General features: G+C 44.6%; 3 protein-coding genes and 1 long non-coding RNA gene across 4 annotated transcripts; 1 reads left to right on the top strand and 3 right to left on the bottom strand.

Moving 5' to 3' along the window:
• Window positions 1-270: 270 nt before the first annotated feature.
• On the bottom strand, window positions 271-2,593 carry npy2r (neuropeptide Y receptor Y2). The gene is made up of 2 exons (XM_086119423.1): window positions 1,783-2,593; window positions 271-1,065 (listed from the first exon to the last, which is right to left on the bottom strand). Exons 1-2 carry the CDS (start codon window positions 2,494-2,496, stop codon window positions 715-717), a joined length of 1,065 nt encoding a protein of 354 aa, XP_085975549.1. The 5' UTR covers window positions 2,497-2,593; the 3' UTR covers window positions 271-714.
• Window positions 930-13,838, top strand: LOC147199833 (uncharacterized). The gene is made up of 3 exons (XR_015101775.1): window positions 930-1,075; window positions 3,690-3,848; window positions 8,337-13,838. It is a non-coding gene; the product is annotated as an uncharacterized LOC147199833 (long non-coding RNA).
• Window positions 7,555-9,937, bottom strand: LOC147199834 (lecithin retinol acyltransferase). Its single transcript, XM_086119426.1, has 2 exons — window positions 9,316-9,937; window positions 7,555-8,498 (listed from the first exon to the last, which is right to left on the bottom strand). The coding sequence occupies exons 1-2, from the start codon at window positions 9,835-9,837 to the stop codon at window positions 8,343-8,345; spliced, it is 678 nt and encodes a 225-aa protein (XP_085975552.1). The 5' UTR covers window positions 9,838-9,937; the 3' UTR covers window positions 7,555-8,342.
• On the bottom strand, window positions 11,839-15,200 carry LOC147199835 (lecithin retinol acyltransferase-like). The gene is made up of 2 exons (XM_086119425.1): window positions 14,536-15,200; window positions 11,839-11,991 (listed from the first exon to the last, which is right to left on the bottom strand). Exons 1-2 carry the CDS (start codon window positions 15,085-15,087, stop codon window positions 11,839-11,841), a joined length of 705 nt encoding a protein of 234 aa, XP_085975551.1. The 5' UTR covers window positions 15,088-15,200.
• Window positions 15,201-19,890: the final 4,690 nt, after the last annotated feature.

A 19,890-nucleotide genomic window follows, 5' to 3' on the forward strand; every position in this document is an offset into this window, starting at 1 on the left:
GGAAACCCCGATATTTGGAGCTCATTCAAAAGCAATGGCGTTCTTGGCGACGACGTGTGGTGGGGACACCGGATGAAGTTTGAAAACGCTCTTTAGTTTTCTTTTGAGCTGCCTGTGTCATTCTTCTTCAAGGGCTGCTAAAACTCCGACAATCGACCGAAAGGTGCACATATAGTTATCCAAAACTAGTAGGGTGCTTAGCGAATAGAGGATACTTGTAGAGTACAAAATCTTCAAAAAATCCAATGTAAACTTTGATGGACTCGTCTATTAGGTAGGGACTTTTTTTATTGGTGTTTTGTCGCTCTTAAAGGGCCGGTAGCAGCTGAAGATAACCGGAAAGCCTTCCTACGGAAGTCATTCAAAATATGCATTTCTGTTGCTTCAATACAGCCAGTCGAGCCTGCAGAGGCACAGCAAGGCAGCAATTTGGCAATACTGTACTGTCGTGACAGTAGGACGCCACTCCTAGTTGTAGTGAACTGTCAAACCAAACAAAGAGAAATACACTTGGTGTATTTAAAACAGCCAAACAGCTGCTTCAAGAAAGGCCCCCCGCTAGCCTCACGCTAATTAGCATCTGTTTTTGCGGTGCTTCAAGTCTGTGAGCGACGGACTGAACACAAACGGTTCAGCAACACGGAGACGGACAATAAAACTGCACTCACAGTCCCACTCCTCACCCGAGCAACAATTTGCAATGGGAAGTGTGACTTAGAACTTGCTGGACTTGTAAGCTGGGGCGGAGGCCATCGTTTTCATCTTTTTTATGGAGTTAAAGGGCCGGTAGCATCTGCAGACATCCAAGAAGGCGCTCCGGTAGTTGCTGTTCATCCAGCCATAGAGGATGGGGTTGACGAAGGTGGAGCACATGGCCACCACGTGGAAGGCGCTGAAGAGCAGCTTGAAGTCGTCCATGTAGACCACGCGGCTGTCGATGTCCACGGCCAGCTGGAAGGCGTGCAGCGGCAGCCAGCTGATGGCGAAGACGGCCACCACCGTCATCAGCATCTTGGTGGTCTTGCGACGGCGGCGGTGGGCGCGCGACAGGCGGCTGGCGTTCATCTGGCTCCAGGTAATGGGAGAGAAATTCATAAAGGTGCTGTTGTTAACATAGAGCTAGAATTGCAACCAAATATTGTGTATATGTGTGTGTGTGTTTATTTTTCAACAAATTTTGGTATGTAATTTCCTAGATGCCACAAGGTGGCAGCATAGCAATATATATTTTTTTCAATTAGACAAGGTTATGGCCTAAACTCATCTCGTGGTACTTGGGCTTTGATTCGTGTGCGAAAGAATCACTGAATTAAATATTAACATTTACAACCTCAATTTAGTAATTGTACTTTTCAGGACTAAAAAGCCTTGGCTTCTGTATTTTAATGTTGGACATTCTGATAATACTTGGAGAGCTCAATATTTTATGAGTTGGAAACTGAGAACCACTGGCCTAACTAAATGAAGCTCCTCTACTCCCTTCAACATGGTGCCGTGGCACCAAGATGGTGCCGAACCAATATTGTTGCATTTGACTTGGCTTTGGCATGGAGCATAAAAACAGGTGATTGGAAAAAAGAAGGATCCGGGTCATGGCACCAATTGAAAAGTTCTGAGTAAATTTTCACTGGTCCTTTTATCTTTAACGCTCGCCATATTATACGAACAGGAGACTACATATTCTCAGTTGCATTATTTAATGGATGCCAGAAAGGTCGAGACAGGGCCATGGAGTCTTATTCTGACAGATGCGGAAGAACAAAAAAAACAAAAACGTCTCACCTTACTCCAGATGCACGCGTAGGCCCCCGTGTTGACAGCCAAGGGCAGGCTGTACTGCAGCAGCATCATGGCCAGGCTGTAGGGGGTGCTGCCGCCCTCCTCGGGCCATTTCTCGGCACACACCCGGATGGACTCGCCGGGAGCCAAGTGGAAGATGGCGTACTCGCGGAAGATGGCCAGCGGGCTGGCGAGTAGCGCGCTGACCACCCAGGTGATCGCCACCACGGCGGCGCACGTCCGCCGGGACATGCGCGGCGCCCCGTTCGGGAGGCGCGCCACGCTGCGGAGGCGGTCCACCGCGATGACGTTGAGCGTGATCGTCGACACGTGAACGGCGGCGCCCTGAGCGCAGGGCAAGACGAAGCACAGCACCCGGCCGAACGCCCACTCGCCATGCAGGGTGTACGCCAGCGTGAACGGCAAGCACAGGGAGGCCACCAGGAGGTCAGCCAGAGCCAGATTGGCGATGAAGAAGTTCGTGACGGTCCGCAGGCGGCGGAAGCGGAACACCACGTGGATCACCAGGGCGTTGCCCGCCACGCCCAGGGCGATGATGGTGCCGTACACCAGGATGAGCGCCACCCGCACGGCGGGCAGACGAGTGCTGTCCTCCAGGCCGGGGTAGGCCACTTCATCCCAGGGGAGCGCCAACCTGTTAGCGGAGGGCTGGCTTGCTGACGACCGCTGCGCTCGGCTTGCGTTGGCGGCGTCCATGTTGCCGCGACCCCATCGGCCAGTTCTGCGGAACCAACGGATACTTCACATCTTCACCACATTTTTCCATTAGACTGTCACACTTATGTGCAAATACAAAACGTAGACACCGATAGTGGTGCTCGAAGCGCCTCGCCGCTGATGCGTTTCAGGCTGCCGCTCGGCTTTTTGCCGAAGTTCTTTTGTTTGAAAGGGACCGATGCGCAATGCTGGTTCGCCGCAGCCCTTGGCTGCGCGCCGCCATTTCGGCCTGGGATGGACCAAACTTGCGGGAGTTTACCCGAACTTCCCGATGGCCACCACATTGCTGGAACACAAACGACATCCCAAGCGAGTGGGGCACAGCTCAGTGGGAGAGCATTTGACCACAGATGAAGTGAAGAGGTCTCCCACTCCAATCCGTGAAGCGCACTTTACAGCTGCGTCGGGTTTAAAGCTACTTTGGGACAAGTTTCAACTCCCACCAATTTCAGGAATTCCTTCATCCCAATTTTTCACCAGCACCGTCGCTTTCTCACTGCCTGCCAACGCTTTTTAAGCAGCGCAATTCACCTGGCAGAGGCGGGGGGGGGGGGGGGGGGGGGGGGCGGCAACTCTCCATGACTTTTATGAACCCATTATGGTGCGTCTCCGTGTGAAAGGGGGCGTGAAGAACTAATCAATGGAAATGAGGACTGAGCACAGGATTTGAACACAGGACCTCCAAAACGCAAAGCGAGAATCAATCGCATGGCGTTGCCCTCTTCCACATTTTCCTGCTTTTTCCCCGGACAATGCTCTGTGTGAAAGGTACCAAGTTTTTTTTTTTTTTTTTTTTTTTTTTTTTAGCTTAAATCTTAAATGGTGGCTTTGGGGCTGATTTGGATGTGGGACCTTTGCCAGAGTGAGAATATACAGTCGAGTATTCCCGAACCAATGAGCCATGTGTCGCTGCGCACACGTTACCGTCACCAGCGGTAACCCCTTTTACGCCGCCTTTTGAAAGTCGTCCTCGGATCTTCTTTTTGAAAAGTACCCATGAGGATTTCAGGCAGGGTTGAATTGCGTCATTTTCCAGACATACATGATGTCAATAAGACGTGAACCTGTAATGTCCACTCTAAGATTAAAAATAAATAACTCAATAAAAATATAGAATCGGTGTCTAAGTCTCACCTCAGTTTGCAAGAAGTTGACGTTACGTCCTTGCGCAGGTTGCGACGATGAAGACGACGAGGAGTCTGAAAGAGGACGCGACGCAGAGTCACAGCTTCGTCTCCACTCAGAAGCCGTGTGAAAATGTGGCGATTTCCTTGCTGCATGTCTCAGCCCACCACCACCAGCGCCGGCGCACAGGATGCTGCAGGTTGCAGGTCAGGTGGTTACATGATCAGTGATTACCAACGTTTCGTATTTTGCTCGCTTTATTTGGATCCACACTCACAATCATGATAATTGTGTCTTTTATTTTTTTGGTGTGGGGGGGGGGGGGGGTACCGTTATAATTTTGCAGCTTCGCATTTCATTTTAGACGAACACTTACTGGAACGGGAACAATGAGAATCGGAAATCAAAGATTTTTTTTTTTTTTTTAAAGCACACCGTTCCATAGTTTTGAGAATGGAATAAATATTTCTCAATGTTATTATTTAACCATTTAGTTTGGTTTTTTTTAACTCCTTCGGCAACTTCCACTACAATTCATTCATTTGTCAACCGTCATCCACCTGCGACCACTTAAATTAAGGATTACATGCTTGCATTTGCATCCATTTTGTATTCATCCATCCATTCATTCAGCCCTCAGTTACGCCATTCAATTATTCATGCATTCAATCTATCGTTCACTCATTTGGTTTCCCCTCCCTTCGTTACTGAAGTAATTCATTTCTTCATCTACCCATCCATCGATTTTCACTCGTTCATCCATTCACTCACGCATTGACACGCATCCATCCATCCGGCCATTTATTCAATCAGCCATGTTTGCGTCATTTCAACTTGTATCTGTCAATGCGTTCATCCATTCATTTACGCGCCTCCGTTCTTCATGACTTCAATAATTCATTCACCCATTATGCATCCGTCCTTTCCCTCACGCATTCATACTTGCTTTTTTCATTCATTCGTTCGTTCGCGACCTGACGCGTTTCAGCTTGAGGTTTTTGTTCTCCCTCGTCTTTGACATCCTGTGCACATGGAACGAACATGAACAAGCAAATATTGCTTCTTTTTTTTTTTTTTAAGTCGCATTTGAAGAAAAATAAAAAATGTTTTCTGTCAGCATGGCAGACAAATTAAAGGTCTGTGATGGATGATTTGACTTTATGACAAATAGTCACAGTGTACCCGCCGTGCCACACTGTGGTCCCTGTCCGTGCTGAGCGATAATTGATATCTATCAATCAAAGAGAACATGATGAGGCAGACGGGCGATTGATTATTGATCTCTGCCATCCCTCCGCTCCCAAAGACGCATTTAGATGGGGGGGGGGGGGGTTTCAGACTCCGCACATTCAATCCCATTTATATCTTTTTTTTCAAGAGTTGGGGTTATTTAAAAAAAAAAAAAAAGGGGGGGCGGGTCTGAAAATGGCTGGCATTGATAAAGACCCCCATCACGGCAACGCATGTGGCTTGTAAGTTTTCACATGATTACACACCTTATTCAAGCACATTATTGATCAAGCGTCTGGTGGCTCATGACAATTTTGTGGGCCATTGTACCCGAGAGATGCTTGACTATTTTGCTGCTTTTATTTATCTATATACACGCGCGCGCGCGCACACACGTATACATGGATGGTCGGATATTATGTAATGATGTCTTTTCCCAAGATTGCATGATGCAACATTAATGAATAGGCTTGTAGTCATCTTTGAAAGGTTCCTAATGAGCACGTTTATTTATAGAGTCCAGCAATTAAAATGCGATTTAATTAAAGAAAAAAAACGCTTTAAAGCGCATGTTTACGTCTCTGTTAATCTCGAGCCTTTTCTCATGAATGCTAAGGAGGTAATCAAAAAACCCTCCTGAAAGTCCACAGGGGGTGTCGGAAGAGCGAGGAGGGCAAATCTGGAGGCGTCCCAACATGGCGGCCATCTGATTAGCTGAGCATGTCCTCCTTTGACGATTTACCGCTTCCGTCAAGTCACGTGAAGAATAAGTCGCCACCAATAAAAACAGAAGATTCTTTAAATATCCTAATAGAATAATTATAATCGTTATACAGCGAACTGAATAACTGCTTTGTTTTTGCAATCGATACTATACATGATAATTGACTATTCTTCATAATTCTTACAATCGATAAACAAACGATAAATGTATTTTGTATACATTGCGTGGGTCGTTTGACCGCTTTTGAGGTGCCATTTTGTGGTGCGAGAAGTGTGACTTCACAGCTCGCCGTTTTGGCATCTTGCCACCTCGCCGTGTCACATTTTGCTAGTAAACAAGAACATCCATCATTTTATTTTGGACGGCATCCTTTGACACCGCCTCAACTGTGGGAGAGATTCCAGCCTGGCATCCTTGGAGGCCTGGCGCTTCGGGAGCAAAACCACAAACAAACACAAATGTGAAATGAATCACGTACATGTGGGAAAATGAGCTGAACTCTGTTACTTGCTTACTAAGAAGGGGAGGAAAAAAAGATCATGAACGATCGCATGGCTTATTCCGTGGCCGCCGAGTCCGAAACACAAGCTAGATAAGGCACATTAAATGTTAGAAAAGGGGTCAGGGGGTCCACCTGCACGTCGACAAGAATGAAGCCTCGCCTCGATCAATCAATAATACCTCGCTGCGGGTTTTCGTGTGTCGCTTTTGTGCCGCGCCACTCGACTGAGCCAGGTTCAAGGCTCTTGAAAGCCCAGTCACGTCACCGACATTGTGTCAAAACTCGTGTGACGTGGAGTTGGCGCCCACCCGCCGTCATTTAAACGTCGAGAGTAATTTTAGAAAGTCCCAAACGACATATTTTTACCTCACAAATAAAGTCATGAAATTAAATATATTAAATAAAGCAAAGCATGAAAACAAATCATTTCTATTTCTTACATTCGACAAAGTCATCGTTTTTCCGAAGCGAGAGCCTGACGCGCGGCAAACCCGGAAGTGTGACATCACTTGAAGACAACAATAGCGCAAGAGTACGAAGCCGGTCAGAAATCGATTCGAAAAGCGACCTCAATTAATGTGAGGGGATCCTGGTGTTTGGAGAGTTGGAGGTTGTTAACAAGATGTGTATCGGACCACACATGTACGAGCCAGATGCTCAGAATGCGGAAAATGTTGAACGGACGGACAGGGAGCGGAGACGAGACCCGTCGGGATTCGAAGAACGGTAAACTATTTCGGCTGCGGTTATTAGCCTAGCGCAGAGGTAAGGAACGCCGGGTCCTCGCGAGTCATATCTTGCCTGTTTTAGATCCCTCCCTACTCCAACACCCTGGATTCAAACGAATCAGACCGTCAGCAATCTCTGTCGAGGCCTGAAACGACCGTGAACAATTGACTCAGGGTGTGTTGGAGTAGGGAGGGATGTAAAACAGGCAGGATATGACTCGCGAGGAACCGGCGTTTCGGTGCCCTTTTCTTTTGGGCACTCAACAAACCGTTTGCCTGAATGTGAACAGTGCATCGTCACACGGCGCCGAGGAATTTCTCCGAATAACTCGATTAAAAATGGTAAAGATCGGTTAACGGGACAATCGACAATGCTGTACAATGGCGACTCGGCATTCTGCAGATTACGTCACTCGCCGGAGATTGCCGAACAAAAGCGTTTTCTTTGTTAAGCGAATTGCTATGGGTCGAAATATGAACCTGGGTGGGTTGTATTCCAAAAAAACAAAAACTGGGGCGTGTAGACTTGCACTGCCTGACCTACAAGCACAAACAAATTGCAAAAAATGGTGAGTGCCTCTGATTAACCCCAAATAAAGGGAAGTGCTTCTCGTATATTTTTCTTGATATTGGTTTCCTTTTGTTTTCTCCTTGACTTGAGCAAAAGTTAAAAAAAAAAATCAGTGGGATGCAACTTCAGCCTATCAGGAAGACGCTAAACCAGCAGGTGGTACTCTAACCCGTCTTTTTATTTGGACAAATTGTTACATTCAAATAAGAAAAGAAAGTCACAAAGACGTGTATAAATCGACTTGGAGCATTGACAGCAAATACAAAACAATTTCAAAAACCAAGCGCTAGAGGGCGCCAAATTACCAACATTAGGCTTTTGGTAACCCGTTTGTAACATTCAATTTGTACTGTAAAAAAAACCCATTTCGTTTCTGTGTATATCTGGATTCATGTAAATATAAAAAAAACACATTCATATTTATCAAAAATAGTGTTGCACAGAGAGGTTCAAATAAAAAATAGATTTCTCTTTTAATCACTGGTGCAATATTTACATTTTATTTTAAAAATGGTGATGTAATGTGTACATACATATGTGTATATTTATAATCTTCATTTATATAGTATATGATTTTTATTTTAATGTTAATTCTGTGATGGTATTTTTATAAACATTAAAAAAATTAAAATACTTCATTTTAATATGTACTGCATACAATGGAAACTGGAGTCAGGGGTTCATTTTTTTCATACCCCCTCTTCTTTTTGCCCCCAAAGTGGCTGCTACAAACAAAAATGGCCAAATTCCTGTTCAATTTCTGTCATGGTTCATTGAGACTTCTTCATGTGTTCATGTTATGATTGCCATGTCCACCCAGTTTCCTCCGGGGGGAGGGGGGGGGGGGGGGTTCCAACTTTCCACAAGACTGCAGAGTATATTTCGGGGACTGGGTTGTGAAATCCATTCAGTGCTTTTGAAAGAGTGTTTTTTTTTCAGGCCTGTCTAGGCTGCCATCCAGATGGTGAAAGACAGCAGCAGTGTGGCCAAAAGGGTGATGGGGGTGGCACAGCCGAGGTAAAGCAGGACGACTGCGCCGCACAAGGCTGTAACGTATGAGCTGGTGCGACTGCACACAATCTTCCGCACCGTCGTGCAGAACTGTGAGGGGGGGGGGGGTTAGGGGGGGTGGGGGGAAGACAACACAAGCAACAGTCACACATGTTAATTTAGGTGCAGCTCGACTCCCAATAATCACAATTTCACACCCTGTGCGTGAGTCCTCAACAGATTTAAAGTGAAAGTGGACTTTTAGCCTTCATCTTTTCCCCAAAACAGCAACACAACAATTGGCAAGTGCTGTGGAACAAGAAAATCCTCATGAGTCAAGTGAGTTTATAAACACGAGGCTGTTCACTCGAAATTGTTTGGTTTTGAAAAAGCACGCTTTATCCCATTGCAAATTGTGTTTGATGCTGACAAAAGTATGTCGGTTAAATGAGTTTGAAACCAAATTATATTCAGTGTTTACAAAAAACGGTTTCAGGTTCATGATGTTAATGTGAAAGTCGGAGTTCAGAAAAGAAACTACTTTTGATTTATAAAAAATCGGGCGCTGAATTATAAAAGGCTCATTTCTCTTCACCGTTTACAAAAATGTAGGTTTCGTTTTATTGAGTATTGAAAACCATTTTTATTTCTTTTATTTACATATTTATATCCCCCCAAAATACATAAAACTCAAACTAATACCAAAGCAAATAAAACCCAAACTGAAACAAAGCATGTAAAAGTACTGAATGAAAACGAACGAACCTGTTCTAAAAATGAATGAAAACTAATTAATTTAACCTGTTACGATGAATTAAAAACAAACTATTATGGCCCATTCCAAAGTATGCTGACCACAGTTGGGTCAATGACCTTTTGTTGTATCCGGAAAATAGACAATCCAGGCGCCGCTCGCGTCGGCGTGTACCTGGTACGTCTGGTAGCTGATGGCCATGCCGTATCTGCAGTACATGACGTAGTGCTCGCAGTTATACCACAGCAGGCTGTAGGCGACCGCCCCCAGCAGCTTCTCGGCCCTCCTGGCCACCTCGTCGGCGTCCAGCGGCGGCTGCTTGCACACGCCGTCCATGCGGTTCACCAGCACCGAGGAGCCGTAGGCAAAGTCGCGCAGCGAATCCACTCGCACGCTGGCCGCTTTGGCCACCACGCCCAGAAGCAAGCGGTTGTTGGTCACCATCTTGGCCACCGCCGCCTTGTTGCCCGTGACGACCGGCAGAATGTCCGGGATGAGGTGGGCCACCCGGCCGTCGCCCAGGTAGATGCCAAAATGCGTGAAGAGGGTCCGCGGTACCTCCAGGAGGTCGCCCCTCTTGTACCGGGACAGGTCGTAGCCCGAGCCGCGCTCCCCCTCCTCCTCCTCCTCCTCCTTCTCCTTCTTGGAGGTGGCAAAGAAGAAGCTGAGGAGCTGGTAGAGGAACATCGTGGCCATGTGAGAGCCAAGCCCACACCTGGGCGCTTTTATTGGGTGGTGAGGTGGGTTGGGTCGGGATTAGCAATTGGCCGACATCCCAGCGCGACTGGAAAGAAAGGCGCTTTCTCTAAGAACTCCGTGGCCGGTCTGGAATGTGAAATTGGGGATTCATTTGTAGGGAATTAAGGTCGAGGGTCCGCGTCAGGCACAAATCCTCATTCGGAAAAAAAAGGGGGGGGGGGGCGACGTGAGGCAGCCGGGCAAATAAACCGCTTTTGCCGGGCGACTCGTCTCAGCATTAGTCAGCACTCGAAAGGCATCCGAAGTTGCTTCTGAATAAATGTGTGGGGGGGGGGGGGACATCTTTCAGTCATGCGATGTTTGAAAATGATCAACGATGTTGACGTGATTCAAGTGGAATTTGTCTTTGATGTTTGTGAAAAGAAAAACAAGTGAAGGCATATGACGGAAAATGACACTTTGCTTACGAAAATCGATACGTTCTGAAACAGATGCCTGTTTGGTCTTGGATCACTTTCCTCAAATAATCTTCTCCAGAAAACACACACAAAAAAAAACAACCAAATACTGATAGCATCGTTTTTGTTAAAAACTTCATTTCAAGGGTAAAATTGAATCATCCGTTTACCTGAGGATGGAGATGATCGTAGCAGAAAGCAAAAACATTTCAACGGTCAAAATTGGACTTTGTTTTAAGAGGCTGATGATGTTGAATACTTTTTTGAAGACGAAATGGCCCACCGAGTTGTCTAAAACTCTTGACTGTCAGTCAGGATTCCAAAAATCGGTATTTTAGATTTGTTGAAAACGATCGTTTTCAGTCGGTCTTCTAGAAAGCCTACATGAAGTTTCTTGAAGACAATTTTGATATTTAGGAAAACTGGTACGGTGTTTTGTGAAGATGAAACTGTTTTGTTGTGTTTTGGGGGGGGGGGGGGTTTGCATCCAAAAACATCCGTTAGATTTGTCCGAGACTGGTGACTGTTTTCAAAAATACGTACGTATATTCGGGTTGTTGAAAATGAACGACTTTGACGTTTACGAAATGATGCACGTGACGTTTGTTAAAGACCAACATAAGGTAAATTTTCTAAAGACTATTTTTTTTTTGTAGCTTACCTAAACACGAACATTGTTTTTATGAAATGTTTTATGAAAAGTACCGAAAGTTCATCAAAGATTTGAAAATGTCAATCAAGTTTTCTAAAACACGCGTTACGTTTATTCAAACCTAAATTATCTTTACAAAATTGTCTTTGATGTTCACAAAAACTAAAACAATGTGCATTAACTTTTTTATGGGGTGGGGGGGGGCTATTTTTCCAGGTTTTAAGTCATTAGGAACAAATCCTCATTGGGAAAAGGTCGACATTAGTTGGCCAATTGATAAACCGCTTTGGTTGTTGAACGCCTGCCATCATGATTCAGCAGCTTTGAGTCATCCAGAAAGGCTTCAAAACATTTACCGTACTTGAAGTTGAATGAAGATCTACTTTTGGGGGTGGGGGGGTGTCACTAAAATACGTTTTTTAACCCTTTCGGGGACTACAGTGGACAGTTATAGGTTACAGGGTGCATGAAAGGGTTAAGAATGTTGAAGACTTTACATGGCACTGCGGGTGTCAAAGTTTGCCGACGCTGATATCGCCTTTGACGATTGCAAGAAAGAAAAAAAAACGTAGGATAATATGGAACCGTTAGGTTTGATGATGCGAAAGGGAAAAAAAATCGTTGGTCATTTGAAGACTTAACATCAGCGATGTTTCTGAAAATGCAGCGAGATTCGTTGGAGACCACATTTACTTTGTTTGGCGAATCACACACGCAAATCGACACCCATAAAAATAACATTTTTATTATTTACACATTTTTACAAAAAAAAAACACTTCAATGAAATAATCCGGTTATTGTCATTAGAGGGCAAAATGGGAATGAACTGAGACAATTCTAAGGTGCTTCACGGACAACTATAAACGGGGCTTAAATAACAACAGGAATTAGCCGGCCATCCAGAGAGTGAAGGGGATGAGAATTGTGGGTAATGTAGTTGAGGTGGCCATGCCGCCCAAGAGCATGGAGATGACTCCCAGAATTGCCGTCACCGGGACGCTGCGTCGATCTCTGATCACCCATTTTATGCACTCGCAAAACTAGGGAGGGAACAAAAAAGAACACACACACACACACACACACACAGGTAATTGTTTACAATTAGAATAATCCTCATTTCAACAGCAGGATGCCACAAGAAGGGCCCCAACTCACTTCAACGTAGTTCCTTGTAGGGCTTAACGATTTTGAAAAATTAGCGAATTGCAATTTCTCTCCCCCCCTGCAATATTGCGATTGTGATTTCATTGAAGGATTTATTAACTTCGGTTTATTCCGGACTTGTTGGGTAGAATTTTGCGAAGTAGCGCAGCAAAGTCTGCAAGTCAAAGTGTTGAGCAGATTAAAAACTAATTGAAGTGGATCAACAAAGTGCCTTTCAGATTAATTCATTGTTTAGTTTGGTTTGGTTTGTTTATTGAACATAAAACATATACAGTAATAATTTGACAGAAAATAAGGTAAGTAAAATAGTAAAAAAGAAAGAAATCAGTCTTCATTCAACACAGTTATTATGTTCAAGGGAGTAGGAAGGAGTAGAAAACGTATCTAGTCCTACCCCGTTATGTGTTTATATCTAATAAATCATTTTTATATCAATCAGAAAATAAAGAAAGTAAGAAGAAAGAAGTCTCCATTAAGGCTCCTACTTTACCCTTTAACCGTGATATTTTTACAACTTTTGGTTTGTATCGGGATTATATACATCCACACCCTGGCACTCTTGTGTCAATTTTCTCTTGCATTCATAATGGATATTTCAACACCTTTCTCTATTTATCAACTTAGTTCTGATTGATCATTATAATTAAGGTTTAGAATTTATCCTTTTAACTCTGATTGATGTAGGTTGTTTGTACAATTTATTTGAATTTGTTTTTGAACTCGGCAAGCGATTTACTCATTTTCAGGTCCGTTTCGAAATTATTCCACAGATTAACACCTTTGATAGATACACTCCTTTGCTTGATGTTTGTTCTTGTTTTGAGTTTTTTGAATAAGTTGGTACCTCTTCAATCATAGCTGCTTTCTCGAATTTCGAAAAACCTCAGAATGTTTTGGCAGAGCAGGTTATTGTGTGCTTTGTACATTAATTGGGCGATTTTTAAAGTCAACCAGGTCATAAAATGTCATCGTATTTAATTTGATAAATAGTGGATTTGTGGGTTCCGTATATTTTGATCTATTAATAATTCGAATTGCTTTTTTTTGTAGTTTTAGAATAGGGAGTGTGTTTGTTTTGCAGGCCTTTCCCCATATTTCCACACAGTAGGTCATATATGCAGTGGCGGTTCTGGGGGGGGGGGGGGGGGGGCAACGGGGGCCAGTGCCCCTGTAGCACCGATTCTGGCCCCCCTTGTGGCCCCCCCTCCGAGCGCAGATTACGCAGTCGTGCCGAGTCGCCGATGCGAAAGGTGGAACTAAAGTGCGTGATTTAACATTCTAGTCGGACCCTTTAGTGCGCTGCGCCACTTAAAAATGAGCGGGAAAATGAGAAGCAGTCCGCAGAGAAGGAAATTACCACGACACGAGTGCTATTTGCGTGTGTGCGCGGTGTGTGTGTGCGCACGCGCGTGTTCGTGTGTGTGTGTGTGTAACGTTTTTAGTCTCCCTTTTTATTTTAATTTTTATTCAACAGGATCAATATATAAGACATTGCCTTTTAAAATTTGGATAATTATATGCATGTAAAACATCTAGCTTCAGTGTATTTGCAATTTTTGTCCCCGGCAGGCTGGTACCATATCATCCCCTGGCTTGAATATTCTCAACAGACGTATTGTTACGCTTGCAGACATTTTAGCCCTCCTAATACTGTTTTTTTCCTCATCACTGTAATGTTATGACTACAATTTCAAAGTCTGAAGAAATAAAAAGTCAAATAAGATTTCGAATTTGTCTTTTTAGCCCTGGGTTGAATGTGCCCCCCCCCCCCATCAAAACCCCTGGCCCCAGCCCGGCCCCCTCAGTGAAATTGATCCAGAACCGCCCCTGCATATATGGTAATAATAATGAAGAGTATAATGTGTACAAAGATCTCTTATTTAGCACTTCCTTGGTTTTGTAGAGTAGAGGTTTAGTCAATTTATTAATCATCGGCCGAAGCTATCAGAGAAAAAAATTAATGTATAAGAAATCTGATATGAGGGTGAACGGTGGTTAGTACATCCGCCTCACAATGCAGAGGTGCAGCGTTCGATTCCGGGCCCCAGGTCTCCTTTTGTGGAGTTTGCATGTTCTCCCAGGCCAATGTGGATTTTCTCCGGGTACTCTGGTTTCCTCTCACATCCCAAAAACATGCATGGCAGTTTAATGGAACACTAAATTGTGTGATTGTGAGTATGAATAGTTGTCTCCGTGTGCCCCGCGATTGGCTGACACCCAGTTCTTCGGGGTGTTAACCCCCCCCCCAACCCCCACCCCGCCTACGTGCGATGAGAGGCTCCAGCACCCCCCCCCCCCCCCCGACCCGTGTAAGGATAAGCAGTGCAGATCATGGATGAAAAGAAATCGAACCCAAAAATCCGCCAAGACGCGGCGTGTGTGTGTGTGGGGGGGGGGGGGGGGGGTCGTCCAGTCGTTACCTGTTCGGTCTGTCGGCTGGCGGCTCGTCCGTATCTGCAGTGGGTGACGAAGTGCTCGCAGTTGTTCCACAGCAGACTGTACGGGAAGCTGCCCAGCAGCGCCTCCGCCCGGCGGGCCACCTCCTCCGCCGGCAGCGCCTTGGCCCCCTTCGCCGCTCCCTCCGCGCGGTTGACCAGGATCCGCGAGCCGTACGCGAAGTCCTCCAGGCTGTCCACGCGCACCGTGGCGCGCCGGCACAAGCATCCGGCGATCAGCCGCCCGTTGCTCACCACCGTGGCCAAACGCCGCCGGTCGTCGGTGAGCGCCGGTAGGATGTCCGGGATGAGGTGCGCTACCCGGTCGTCGCCCAGGTAGACGCCGAAGTGGGTGAAGAGCGTGCGGGGTACCTCGAGGAGATCGCCCCGCCGGAGCAGCGGAGGGGGCCGGGGTGGAGATGAGGCTCCCCGGGGTTGGGTGGGACGCTCGTACGCATGCGCCGAGCCGAAAACGAGCACTTTGAGTTTGCAGAGGAGGGCGAGTTTCTCCACAAGGAAGGCGAATAAGTTGATCATGATGACTCTGGCTCGCGGTGCTTCTGATGAGCTCCTTTTATTAGCAACGAGAAGGGGTCGCCCCTCCACTTGCGCATCCAGCCCACCAAGGTGCCTCTCATCACGCGTGTACGTGTGTGTGAGTTGCTTTTGTTTGTTGGGAATTAGCAGCACATGCACACAAATAAGATTAACGCATAAAAAGTCACGTTTGGCTTGATTCTTGCAAAAATGTAACCCCCCGCCATCCCTCGCACCAGAAAATAAAAAAAGAGTGTGTGCACAAGCATTGAGGAATATTCCATTACTGCAACTGTGCCAGAGTAACAACGATGGTTAAAATTTACCATAAGAAAGAGGATGTAAATTCTATTTATTATATGTTGCAGGGTATAACAGCGCTTATCGTAAAAGCTTCATAACTGTGCAGGCTGTGTTGAACTTTTTTTTTCCAAACTGTAATTCAAGTGTACAAAGAAGTTAACCTGTTTGCGTTTCGAGAGGTAATAATGTGACATTTTACAAATATATTTGAACTCTCCTAATATTTAGGGATGGGATGGGGCCCCCGGGGAAAAAAAAAATGTATTTTTTGACAAATCCATCCATCCATTAACGTCGGGTCAAATGAATAGCACACAAAACAAGCCAAATTGGGGGGGGGGGGGGGTGTTGTTTTTTAAAATGCACTGTAATTTGAAGCACAACACTGTCCCTCACCCCCCTCTCAACCTTAAAGTGAACTTTAACCTCTAACAGCCTAACCAATCCCTGACCTCAACCCAAATATAACCTCAACCTCACAACCAAAATTTTAAATCTAATCCCTTTAAAAACATCTTGAAAAAAGGTTGCCTTCCCCAGATTGAAACTAGAAAATGGCAGGGGGGGGGGGCACCCAAGAGTTATCCTTTCTGTTGTATCCAATGAGCCCAACAGAAAGAGACCGGAATAGAAATGAGAGAGGAGGAGGATTGCTCCAAGATGCACTTTTCTCAAAGGCATGAAAACATTCCTTTTGTCCAGATTAGCCCAATCCTGTTCGCTTTGTTCGACACGCTCATCATTTGAGCCACAAAAGCAACCGCAGGCTCTGCTCAGTGCTTGTTGACCCACATACTGTAGAGCTCCTTCTCAAACCGGGGTCCCCCGGGGGTCAGTGATCCATCGTTTTGGGGTGGGGGGGGGGGTGCGCAAAGTGATTACAAATAAACGACAGATATAAATTAGCTTCTTTTTTAGAACACAGACAACTATTGAATTCGTATGGCATTTGGGGATAGATGAATTAGTATTATTTAATTGGCGTTTGGACTATGAAGGGGGGGGGGGGGGTTCTTGGAAAGTCTATTGATAAAATCTATTGATCTACTGTATGTATCTATATATTTTTTTAAATCGTGAGTTCGTTCAGTCAATAGTTACATGTTCATGCAGAATCAGCCCCAATTTTCATTCGCTTGTTAGCTGGTGCATGCTTATTTGTCATTAGTTAATTCCCTCGAAAATGTGGTGATTTTATAGTCACTTAGGTGGTGCACTTCTGCATGAGTTTTTTTTTTTTTGTATATTATATTTAGTTTGTTGGTGCGTTAATTAGCTAGTAAGTTAGTGAGCTCGCAAGCTAGTGAGTTATTTAGCTAGCGAACGAGTTAGTTAATGTATTAATTAGTTAGCTATGTAGTGTGTTAGCTAACTAGCTATTGAGTTACTTGGCTATGTTAGAAGTTAGCTAGCTATCTTGCTTCCAAGTTAGTTCGTTAGCTAGCTAGGTAGGGTGTTAGCTAACGAACTAGCTAGAGAGCTACTTTGCTAACTATGTATCTTACAAGTTCGTTAGCTATCTAGCATTCAGGTTAGTTAGTAGTGAACGAGAAAGAAAAATGTTTTTCCCCGCTGAAGAAGGCAGACTTGAAGAGTAAGAATGCTGTATTTATTTGAAGATTTTTTTCCAGAAAGAAAATGAACCAAAAAAGTAATTTAAAAAGTATTTCTGAGATATTTTTAATTCAAGGGACAGTGTCCCTTGAATCATAGTTAGGGCAGATCAAGCAAACTTTTTTTTCAGTTTTTAGTAGATACAGATCCACACAAAATGTATTGTTTGGTTCTGCGTTCTTGAGCTGCCAATTTAGTTGATGCAGATCTGGATTGTTTCTTTGTTTTTTCACTTAATTGACAGTTATTTACCGAAATAATTCGCTAGTAAGTTAATTATTTGGTTCCAAGCAGGATAACCTGTGTTGTTTGTCTGTTTGTTTCTTTCATCTGCTCATTACTTGGTGCTAATCCTGTTCCTATATTTTGAGATTTTGGCAGTTTTCGTGGACTTGCTTCGTGGCCAAGTGGGGCAGTGACACCCACCCCTTTGTCCCCATCGGAGGCAAGCATGCCGTGTCAGAGGTTAAAGTATGAAGCTGGCATTAACTTGTGCATTTTAAACGTTTGTTGTTGTTTTTTCTTGTTCATCTTATGAACAAGAGGCTTTTACTCTTGCCATCACGCCACCTTCAGCTGAGCAGACTTAGCTTAGCTTAGCTTACCGTCCGCGACCGCCAATTGAACCCGAAGGCGGCCGCGCGGGCCAACCTTTGCCCCACTTGTCCTTACAACCGGGCGACTTACACTGAGAGGTTGCACACTTTAGGCCGTCAGATTGCGCGAGATGTAACTTGGCAGCGCGCAAAACAATTTGCATGTCATTTAATAAAATGAATGAAAGTGTATCAATGCAACATTCAAAACGAATGACTCCTTCCTACCGTTAGCTTTCGGGCCATTGTAAAGCTCTGATATGTGTGACTTATCATCACGTATCATTTTTTTTTTTCTTCCCCTCCTCCCAAAAGGGGGAAGCTGTACCGTCGTTGCCTGTGGTTGCCGCAAGATGCTGGCAAAAGCCTGCTTTTGTCTCAGTGAAGCTCCTCAACTCACTACAGCACCAAGATGCCACCAGATGCAGTAAAAGGCGGCAGCACTTTTGTATATGATAAGTCTTCGTTGATTAGTGAGTCGGTTTGCCGGTTTGTTTGAACAAACGAGCTAACTTTGGATCATTTGTTTGTTTAACCATTCGTTTGGTAAATTTAGCGCATCTTAGTAAAACGCCTCTCTCAGTAAGTCTGGCCGCCCGTTACTTTTTCTCGATTAGTCCTTTCGTTCGTTCGAAGAGCTGTAAAAAGTTGCAATTAAAACGAGACAAGTTTTTCCACAAAAACCGTTTTCGTTCTGATGGCATTTAGCGCTCCCCATGATCGTTATGTTTAAGTGGCGTTAAAGAGTATGAGGCGGTCCTCGTCATCAAGTTCGTGAAGCCCCGTTTTAGAATTCCTGCAAGGATCGTTGCTGGCCTGAAGTGGATGAGTCGGCGCCGTGTTTTGGCCTCGCCGACGCTTGAGTCAACAGTGGAGGCGTGCGGCCCGGGAGCTTCCAGGTTCAGCCAAAAGTTAGGAAAGGCACCCTGGCACGGACCGAGACGCTTTCCATCTGCTGCGGCTCACAAAGAGGCCGGCCGGTTCATTTAAAGTTCAGCAGTGTTTAGGTCCGCCCGCCGGTTCACACTCGGGTCGCTCTTCAGGCTTGACATCCGTCTTCTCCCCGGGCCTGCGTGTCATAAAAGCGGGTCACGCGGAGGGAAGGCCAAGGTAGGATTCAGCATACAAAGTCAACATGAGGCCAATGTGTCACACTGCTTGCTTTGAGGTGCGTTCAACAGCACTTTTGTACCGAATGTGATCGGCTCAAAAAGGCACCATTTTGGCCTTGATGCTGGAAGAGGAATAATTGTTTGTTTGAGGGGGGGGGGGGGCGGGTTCTGAAAAAGGGCAGTGCAAAATGCACACAAAATTATTTTAAAAATATTGATTAAGGAAAAAATGTTAGTGTTCTCTGTGAAAATGTGGCTTCATTTTTAAACTTATCTTTCATAAAATTCAGGATATTGCCTTTTTCGGTCCTTTTGTCCAAATGAATTATTTAATTGTCTCAACTTTTCAGGTCAAAAGAATAACCCAAAAAGTTGCTGCAGTTCTGGCTTATTTTTTAGAATGTATAATTGCATGCATATTTTTAAATTTTGCCCTTTTCTCAAAAAGAAAAAAAAATTCTTTCAAAAGTCATATATTTACGAGAGACCCTATTTCTTCAAGAAAAAAATATTCTGGAGAGAATAGAATGATGCTTTTTTTCTTGGTAGCTTTTTTGGTTGAAGCTTGTGAGACTCATTGAGTGGAATCCATCGTCTTCACTTTCTTGGAGTACAGCTCCCACTTGTGGTTTCACCTGACACTGCAAACGAAATACACGCAGTCCAGTTTTCCTTGGTTTCCAAATAATTTTTGTTGAAGCTAATCAAACATGAATGTCTACTTTGTAGGGCAATCGATAAAATACAATTTTTTCTAACCTTTCCTGACAGGAAATAATGTCATTTTCAAACTTTTATCAAGTAGATGGATAATTTTTCAAGTTGTCATATTACATAGATTTAAAAAACATCGTAATGTAAGAACTTTTCATTTTTGTTTTTACATTCAGTTATAAAAAGAAAAAGACCGTTTTTGTGGGGGGGGGGGGGGGATGTTTTCTACCCCCCCCCCCCACCCCCATAAAAAAAGTTGCAGTCCAACATTACCGGAAAATCTGACCAAAATACTTTTTTGTATTTTGTTGGGGCGGAAATGGCATCTTCTAAAAGAAAAACAATGTATGACAAAATAATCCTATCCTTTTTTAAGGGGGAGAAAAGTTTTGTTCAAGCTGAAAGCCATTTTTAATTGAAAGCATTGCGTCCTCTCAAATGGAAAAGATGGTCAACATCCAGTT

The sequence above is a fragment of the Hippocampus guttulatus genome, chromosome 9, assembly GCF_054856545.1.
Source record: "Hippocampus guttulatus isolate MCC_2025c chromosome 9, RoL_Hgut_1.0, whole genome shotgun sequence".
NCBI lineage: Eukaryota > Metazoa > Chordata > Actinopteri > Syngnathiformes > Syngnathidae > Hippocampus > Hippocampus guttulatus.